General features: G+C 39.1%; 2 protein-coding genes across 2 annotated transcripts; one reads left to right on the top strand and one right to left on the bottom strand.

The window, feature by feature from the left end:
- Positions 1–119: 119 nt before the first annotated feature.
- Positions 120–1,649, bottom strand: LOC145489611 (histamine H2 receptor-like). The gene has a single exon (XM_081468610.1). It carries the CDS (start codon positions 1,496–1,498, stop codon positions 527–529), a length of 972 nt encoding a protein of 323 aa, XP_081324736.1. The 5' UTR covers positions 1,499–1,649; the 3' UTR covers positions 120–526.
- Positions 1,650–5,092: 3,443 nt separating this feature from the next.
- Positions 5,093–9,535, top strand: LOC145490949 (uncharacterized). Its single transcript, XM_081470065.1, has 3 exons — positions 5,093–5,540; positions 7,715–8,712; positions 9,107–9,535. The coding sequence occupies exons 1-2, from the start codon at positions 5,483–5,485 to the stop codon at positions 8,053–8,055; spliced, it is 399 nt and encodes a 132-aa protein (XP_081326191.1). The 5' UTR covers positions 5,093–5,482; the 3' UTR covers positions 8,056–8,712; positions 9,107–9,535.
- Positions 9,536–9,569: the final 34 nt, after the last annotated feature.

The following is a 9,569-nucleotide window of genomic DNA, read 5'->3' as shown; positions in this document are numbered from 1 at the left end:
AGTGGAGCAAAGAGATGAAAATCAGTCGCGCTTCCGAGGTGGTGAAGATTTTCATTGTGGAATTTACAAAGCACTGTCTTGGGCGATGAACCGGCGCCGCAGAATTCTTCCTCCAAATATCTATAACTTTGTTTTTAGGTTATCTTTTCGCTTTCGGATCAATCCTCACAAGCAGTGAGGTCAGGTTTAATTATAGGTGAGCGACCCATCGTTTTAGCGGGTTAGAATGAAACGAAATAATGTTTTGAGCTTGTTAAATGGCCTTAAACCAGGGGCCTTAAACATATTTCTTGTTTTGGCGGGCGTTTGGCAATTTGTATGACCTATTTTCTTTATAACATTTCAGTTTTCGTCAATTTATCTTCAGTTAGTTGACTGGATGGTTTACTTTTAATTTATCAGGTCGGATCTTGTTTTCATAATTGTTGCTGAGTTACCACTAAATAACCCCAAAACAGGTTCAACACATTGTAGTTAAATGAGCAGGCACTCCGCCGCTATACTGGGTAAAAAGGTGCAGCCAAATTTATGCGTAGGCGATTCCCGTTTCACAAGGTTTGAAACAGGAAAACATTTTTTTAACGGTCTGTTTGGCAGCTTGTTTGATCCCTTGAATTCTCCAACAGTACAGAAGCGGATTTAGAGAAGAATTGAACAAAACTAGAGTTCCGCACCAGTAAAAGGCCGCCGTAACACGATCGTCCCAGCCTGTGTACTGACCGACGATCTTCAGACAAACGTAGGGAAGGTAACAGACAGAAAGAGACGCATACACATACAGAGTGCTATAAAAAGACCTTCTGTACGTCACCATGTTAAAGCAAGAGTCATCTACACTTCTTTGATGCTCAATTGATTGTAGATTACGTTTAGTGCAGTGAAAAACTTGCCTTGTGCTTTGCTTGCGTATCGCACTGTACACCAGAATGCAACATACAGAACTAACGAGCGCGCATAGAAAGATTCCACCGTAATTTGCCCCCAAATAAAGAGGATAATACCAGACGTATGCTGATGACATGACCGCGCTTAAAATGTGTGAAAATATAAGAGTCAAAGATACTCTTCTGAGTGTCACAGTTTCTCTGTATCTGAATTTCAAGCGCAATGCGAGGAGGCGATCTACACTGATGGCTGTCATTGTCAGTAGTGAGACTGCACATAAAAACACCGATAAAACGTTGTGAAGAGCGTGGATTGAGCCGTGAGAATTGCTTGAATCGCCGTGTGAGTTCATCTCGGTTAAAAGATATGCCAGGTACAACGGATGTCCAATGAGGCCAACACCAAGATCAGACAGAGCTAAGCTTAAGTACAAAGCTTTAGATGGAGCGTGAAGTGAAGAATTCTTTCGCAGCGAAATAGCGATCACGATGTTTCCAAACGTGGCTGTAAATGAGAGCAGGACATTAAGAACGGAATTCCCTATATATGATACGAAGAGAACGTGGGATAACTTTGGAGCAGTTGAAGAGTTGAGGAAGCTCTGCTCTGTCATGTTGTAGGAACAAATTAGCTCTCTTTTATCGCCAGAAATCAACAGTGAGATTTTGGTGCGACGGAGTCACAAGCCGGCCGGTAAAATCGGAACAAACATTTCAACGTGGCTAGCTGACTGCCAGATTCATCTGGCGAAAAACTGATGAAAGGATATACGACTTTGAATTCAAGGAAGTGAAGTGATCACGTGCTACAGATCACTGAAACAAAAGGAAAATGAGTCATTTTAGTTGTAATTTAAACAATAAAAGAAAAACAAGATACAAATAACAGCGCCGATCTTACCGATAACGCACCATGTTTTGTAATTTTTACCAAACTCAAACAAACCGTACTTGTATTTGTGGATTATGCTGTATTCCTCTCTGAATATTTCTTGGTTCCCTAACTTGGGAACAGCTGAATGCTTTTGACTGTTTTATTGATCTGGTTTTTTACGTTAATCTGTGTTTATTCTAAACTGTCACGCTAACCAACTGAGTAGAGACAATTTCTATTCATTTGGCCAATCAGGTTGCAAGATCTCGTCAGTAATTGTCGATCAGCATTTATATACGCAGTTAGATGACTTGACTCATGTTTTGTCTGACAAAAATGAGACGCGTGGATTGTTCAGAGTGATGAAAGTACTGAAAAAAAAAGTTTCCAAACAACACGCAATCGTGCAATCCGTCTTAAGATGTATTAAGTTTTATTGCAAGTGTTCAGTTGGCAGAAAAATGCTTACGTATAGTTTTAAAAAATTATAAGCAAGAAGTACGCCCTAATGGAAAGGCTCATGTTTTGAAACAGGATACCGCCATTGCCATTAGCACACATACATATATGGCTTTGTACAGATTCTTTCTCCGGATTTATCACCAGTTTAGCGTGAGCAATTGATTCAGTTTTAATTCTACAGGAAGCGAAAAATAGTCGATAGATCCGAGAAGCTCAGAAGCTCTCCACTCTGTTGTAAATGTGCTCGAGAAAGTCTTGCAAATTGACACCCAACATAAAGTTTTTATTTGGGAATGAATGATTAACAACCGTTACAGAACAAACTCTTCTTTCTGGGGAAAAGGGAGACACACATGCTGTATTTTCAAGCCGTTCAGTAAACAGGTGTTGAACCAAGTTCACCGGTAAAACATCTTGAAAAATTTGGCCTAACGTGTCCATGTCCCCGGTCAAAATGAATCTTCGGCATTCTCGAACCCAGAGCTATTCGTTTTTGCGTGCAGAAAGCTGGGGTCGAGAATGAATCTTCCCCCATCGAAACACCCAATCCAGATTATTTGTTTGGGAAACTATTTTAATACAACAGCACAACAATGAAAATGAAAAGACCACCGCGATAGTAACGACGTACAGCTTCCGTTCGAAAGTACACCTGTCATTGGTCGAGTGATGCACAAACGAGTGACGAACCGCAACCACCAGCAAAGATGGGTCGGAGAGTAGGGTGGGTGAGATGTGGAATTGACTGTTCAAAAAGGCGCTCAAGAAAATTAAGGCCTGGCTTTGAGACTTTAAAGTGAGGGGGTGGTCTAATTTTTTAAGCATTTTAAAAAACGCCAGAAAACTGATGGTAATGATAGACAATCCTTATTTGCGAATGTCTTTGTTTTTTTCTCTTAAATTATGACTGAAAGACTGTGTGGTTTTTGTATGATTCTGTTCAGACTAAACACTGATTTTTTCAAACCGACATGGAAATTCATGATTATTCTTTAAAAGGGGGTTGTTAGAGGTATTATAGCCACCGATATTCCACGATCTGAATACACCACCATTTAAGAGTTGATAGCCTGTATATAAAAGTAAATCAAAAAATATAATGCATAGATAATATAATGAAGGAACAGATGACACCAAATCGTTTGCTCGCCACTCCAGCTAGTACCCTGAATAAAATTTGAAACTTCCGTTGTTCGACCTTCGGGCTACGTATCCAGCACAAATCTTAACTTCGAGATTTCACCGTCGCTCTATACTGCAATCGTGCAAGATTGTTGCCATAAGGTTTTAAGCAAAATTTTCAAAAAGAATTTGAGTTTAAGTTTTGGTACAAAAAAATTTGCATAGCGACAGATTTGGTATATTATCAAAATTAAACTGTCACACCTATTTTATATATAACAGGTGGTTCATTTAACCCCTTTTTTAATCCTTCGATGACAATAATTAAACTGGAATTGCAAAGACGAAAAACTCCCGAAGGCAGCACAGTTTGTGTGACCGTGAACAACTGAAGTTCAAAATGTCTTTCCAGCGGAGAACTTTCAGGTCTATCAGCTTTTACAAATGATACGAAGATTCAGTTTGCACAGTATACTCACGCTGAAAGTTGACTCCTCACCCGTCTTCAGGTATATGTCAGTAGCTTTTTTCTTAAGTATTTGAGGACCTTTCAGTTTCATCAGACATCAGCAAAATGGCAGGTGTCGCAACCCAATCTTATAAACACTTCTACCTCATATAACCATGCGGCCTCCCGTTGGCAAACGTTCAAAGAATTGATGTTTTTGTATGCCTATTCGGCTGGTGATTTTAATGACAAAAGCTGAAAAGACTGCCTATTGGTCCCAGTTTATTTCACGTCAACTAAATAACAGCTTCCTCATAAACTCATTTCCACAATTCTCCAGTAAGCTTTTTAATTGCTCCGTATTGCACACAAGACAGTCAGGACGCTTGCTTTGTTTTGCTGGCGCCAAACTGTCATTGATAAGTGTCAAAACAGGGGAATACCTATCGGGTTATGTCATGTTAAGAATTGAATAGACATGAAAAAACATAAGTGAATATATAGTACTAATTAACTGATGACAAGTGTTAAATGGCCTGAGATTTGAACCGACCATTGAAACATGACCTGACATCAGTTCTAACTAACATTGTCATCCTGCGTTTAAAACTGTTATTAAACCGAACGAATTGAACGACACATAAACATTTTATTAGACGAAAGATTAAAAAAAATTATAGCAGATTACCAGTTCCCCAGTTGCTAGTTGTGCCTTAGTAGGCTTTGATCCGTGATCACTGCTAAGCGGATTTGGTTTTTAACTATTTTTAGAAAAACAACTGGGAAAACAATTACGAAATCAATTACAAATCTTGCTCCCTAATGTTCCTCCGTTTTTTATTGTTAATTTGCAATTTTGGACACACATGAACTGTAGAAAACTTACCTGAAAAAAAAATGATGCCGGCGTGATTGTTCACTGCTTTTTGATCCACATTTCACATTTGTGGCCAGCGACAACAGGTCTTCGTGATTTGTGCGCTAAATGGGAACACCTTTTTAATTTTCAGGTGCAGTTAGGCCAATTACACTGAGAAGTTTTGACACCGCGGCGAAATTGTTTATTAACGATTTCCTTCGTCATTATGACTATTTTAATAGGCGATTGCATTATGGCCTAACTTGGGCAATTTTTATTTAAACCCCACTGTCGCGGTTTAATACTTGAAACAAGAAAGGAGAAACTAAATGAATTCTGGTAGTTGTGGTCAAAGAAAGAAACCGTGAATGTTTGTTATTACTGCCGAACAAGTGTGACGAGTTCATTTGAAAACAGGAAGTATAATTAAATTATTTAAGGCTGGAAATGAAACGTTTAATACTTAAATAGGTTTATTTTAAAAAAGGAAAAAACTCGAGCAAGAAAATTTCTTTCCAATTCGTGTACTAGTTACAAATTTCGTTCAGTTTTCGATGTCAACCCATATTAAAGGATGGTCAGTAGTCACATTACAATTGAGTTACTCATTCCTTGTTTTCAGTTTCCACATTACTAGTCAGCCCAGAGTGTCACTCTTGCTAGCCTCCCGAGTTCGCTGCCAAACCACTAATGTGACAACCATTAGAGTGCGTTACAGTTTCACCGAAAGCTCTGGTGACGTGTCTTGAATGCTATATATTCAAGGAATGATATTAATATCGGCTTTGCTGAAGTGAAGTCAAGAGAAAACGGTTCTGAACTTGTCTCACATCATGACACCTCAAGCCATTGTTATCAAAGCTCTCTTCATATTATCACTTGTTTCCCTTGGTATGTATTGTTACGACTTATTATTTAATTTATTTCAAATCGATGACAAGTATTAAAGTTTCTTCCTTAGGCCCAGTTCAGACGTCGTGCTTCTGCCGTGTCGAACTAAATTCAGGAATTAAGTTCGACAAAAGCACGGCAGAAGCACGGCGTCTGAATCAAACTTTTGAATTAAGTTCGGCAAACAATTAAGTTCGACAAGCTCTGCCGTGCTACACGACTCTGGCACGGCAGCGATTCAAACGTCGTGCTTCTGTCGCGCCAAACTAAATTCATAAATTATGTCAATGTGTTTTGGCGAGATTTCGTTCCCTCGGGGAGTTAGGAGGAGAATTGTTACGAGGCTTCAGTAAACCCTGGATTTGATTCGACTCTGGCACGACGTCTGAATCAGAGTTGATTTCCTGCCGTGCTACAGTCGAACCAAATTGCAATTTAGTTCGGCACGGCAGAAGCACGACGTCTGAACTGGGCCTTAGGCTACCGCATTCGCAGTTAAATTCCGAGCCTTCGGGTCCAAAATCTACCGTATTAATTGTTTAATAAACGTATTGCCACGAGATGGTTTAAAATTCAAAACACGTTCTCGGGTTCAAAGTTGGTATCTTTGTTCACTTTTTTCATTTTCCAAAGTCACGAGATTCAGTTTAAATTTGGCAATATTGATGATCTTGTAAAATTCAACTGATTTTCCACAGAATGGTGCATTTTCTATCATACAAAAAGTAGTTTCGGCTCGAGCGACTATTTTCAACATTTAATTATTGAGGGCCTTCATACAGTCGAACCTCCGGTTGCGACCACCTCTCATAAGCGTCCACCTCTCCTCAGCGACCAGTTTTCCAAAATACTAAAAGTTTTCAAGTCAAATCAATATATTTGAAACCTCTTGTAAGCGACCACCGCTCATAAGCGATGGCGACCTCTTTTAGAGCTAAAAGTTTGAAATTTTCTTTTGATTTTAACCTCCTGTAAGCGACCACTTGGATAATAAGGTGTTATAACATTATCACATTCCTGCCGGGTAGTACAAGGGACGGAAATTTCTCAATGGGAAGTATCGGAGTTTTTCTCGACACTGACTTTTCACAAGAATATAACAGTTAAAACATCGGGTATGTCTCTGCAATTACCATATGGTAATGAGGTAAAATTCTGACCCAATATGGTCTAAGCTCTCTTTAGCGACCAACTTCCGTAAGCGCTTACGGGAGGTTCGACTGTATAACAGAATTCGCACAAGCGCGCTCTACCGTGTGAGTTCAACGTTGATTGAAATACAAGTTCAGTGTATTCAAAAACAACTCCTTCATAATGTGTCTATATCTCAAGAAGCTACACTAGCTTTTGTAATATCAGGAAATTAGCATACAAGAAAAACAACTGAATCAGTTTTTGTGTTAGTTCTTTCACGCATCAGGACTCTTCTCTGGATTAGCCGGAGCCGTGACTTCACCGTGATGGCCCGTCACATGGCTCTTTCACACTCGTAACCCAAAGGCGCTATAATTTCACGTCTCTTGACTGTCTGAAAATGACTTTACAAAGCCGAACTCTTTTATTTTGGTGGACAAACGTTTGCGAAAGATTTGCATAGAGTTAAGAAAAACAAGAAGGGGTGGAAATCCTGTACTTGAAGTGATTGCTTATGGATGAAATAACAAGTCATCAAATATTTTAGATAACATTTTGCCATCTTGCTCAATGTTCTACCTGATATTGCTGTATTTCAGATTCTTGTGTTTGATATTGTGGGTGTGGGTAACCGGAGAGAGAAGGAGTCACGAACATTTCAAGGGTGGTTTTATCGTTAGTAAAAAATAATGATAAAACAAAATATAATAAAAAATATGAATTCAATCAGGGACTTTGAAATGAAGGATCCTGATGACAATCATCTACAGAGAAACTGTCTTCTTCTGATCCCAGATTCCTTCAAGGGAAATTATGCAGAGTAAACGAAAATGAAACATACGTTTGGAACGTCACTGTAGCCTATTTGTTTGATGTTTTGCCGCTTAGAGAATAAATAGGGAATATTGATCGTATGCATGTTACATGACGGTTATTAGACTGGGCGAGTTTTTCTGTATTTCACGTAAAACGTCTGTTCCAAAACGGCACTTATTTTAAATCATTTTCATCAGGTTTTCTTTATAATTATCTTTTCACAGGTCAAGCCTTACGTTGTTACTCATGTGTTAACTTGTACAAGAATGTAGAGTGCAGCGCCAACAATCCAGTACACTGCGGTAGTTCCAGTGATAGATGCGCCGTAGCAAGTTTTTCCTACAAAACAAACGAGACAAGGTTTGGACAAGTTGAGACGTTTTATCGCGAATGTACAACTGCTGCTTCGTGTGAAACCGCCACATCTCCGTGCAGAGATAACAACGAGGCGACCTGCGAATACAAGTGCTGCGCTGAAGATCTGTGCAACAACAGCGCTCGCTCTTTCATTTTCATTACAAACCTGGTTACCCTTGCTTGCTTTGTTTTCCTTTTGAATTGTTGAGACTGGTAAAAACATATCTTTCCCACCTGTACGTGTGACATCTTAGGCTTTTACAAATTATTTCTAACAACCTCAGTAGTCATTAACACATTTGGCGCCACCTTAAAAACTTTAATGCCATGCATAAACCTCAATACATTTTTTGAAAAGAAAATCGGCTGAACAATGATGAACCTTGTATCCTTAATCTTAACTAGCTGTAATAATAATTTTAATGTAAAGACCAGAGGTAAAAAGTGAAGTAAGTTAGGTTGTAAATCTTACCTCACATTTGCAAAACGTCAATCAGGAAACGCAAGGAAACTTAAGGCACTAAAGAAAAGACGCAATCAAAACTGTGTCACTTACATATTGAATGACGGAGCCAATGGTATAAGACCATAGCGACTGGTGTCTTTCTCAGTGAGATATAAGTCATATAATGCCGTTACGCAACACGCGCACGTTTTTTTTAGTATAGTACATGGCGACATGTACACGCTGAAAAATAACAGTAAAACCATGAGCATACCTCTTGCACTTGTCCCTCGCACCCCCACCAAAATATAAAAGCTCTCCACGCCTCCACGACTGTACTTCATTTTCAAGAGCATGTCAGTTCACCCCCTTTTGTGAGTTTACACAGAGCATGTAAGAAAATATGGTTGTCCTTAATAGGTGCTCAGGGGCACCCAACGGATCATTTCGGTAAATTATCTGTTCGGAAGACCTTTAATCCCCTCTGATTTTCTTAAGAGAATTGTCACCTCGAACTTTCGTGATATGAGAAATTTAATGTCTGTTGTTTTCGAATTGTAAAAAATGTCGTTTTGAGTACCGAAAAAAGGTCAGCTATCATTTTCGGAAAGGCGATAAGACCTAAGGTTTTCGGGAAATGGACAAAAAAGCCCTAATAAATTCGAGAATACTCAAGTTCCCCTAGAATAACTGAACAGATAAATTTTTTTTAGCGCAACCTAAAATTAACCTACAGAGCTTTAAAAGTACTCCACATAGCCTAAAACAGCTTTTAAAAGCATTCGAGAGAAAACGGTCGTTGGGTGCCCCTGAGGTGCTCCAGCTTGCAGAATTAAGTCATCCCAATCAGAACTGCAAAAAGTATTATGAACCACGGAAAAACTTGAGACTGATTAAATGGTTTGAGAACTATATTATCAATTACAGAGGGGATATTACGTGGCCGCATGGAAATGCGAAATTTCTCTTCGAGTGTTGAAAAATATTTCACGAGCGAGCGTAGCGTGCGAAACAAGGGACAACCGGAAATACATCTGTGTTAGCTTGTGTTCGCAGGCTGGAGTGCGTGCAGCTAACGAGTAAAAAATTTTTCAAAATGAGAAGATTACTGAAGCATCGATTTAAAAAATAAAAATAATTGCGCTAAAATTATTGTCACTTTGCGCTATATATTGACGCGCTAAAGGACTCTGTTGAGTGGTATGGGAACGAATTACGTGCAAGTACAGTTTCGAATCTATCCCCGAGTATAGTGGGGACAGAAATACTGCCCTAGA

This window comes from Orbicella franksi, chromosome 6 (genome assembly GCF_964199315.1).
Source record: "Orbicella franksi chromosome 6, jaOrbFran1.1, whole genome shotgun sequence".
NCBI classification, from domain to species: domain Eukaryota; kingdom Metazoa; phylum Cnidaria; class Anthozoa; order Scleractinia; family Merulinidae; genus Orbicella; species Orbicella franksi.
Note: the sequence above shows the minus strand (reverse complement) of the source record. Positions and strands in the feature narration are given on the sequence as shown.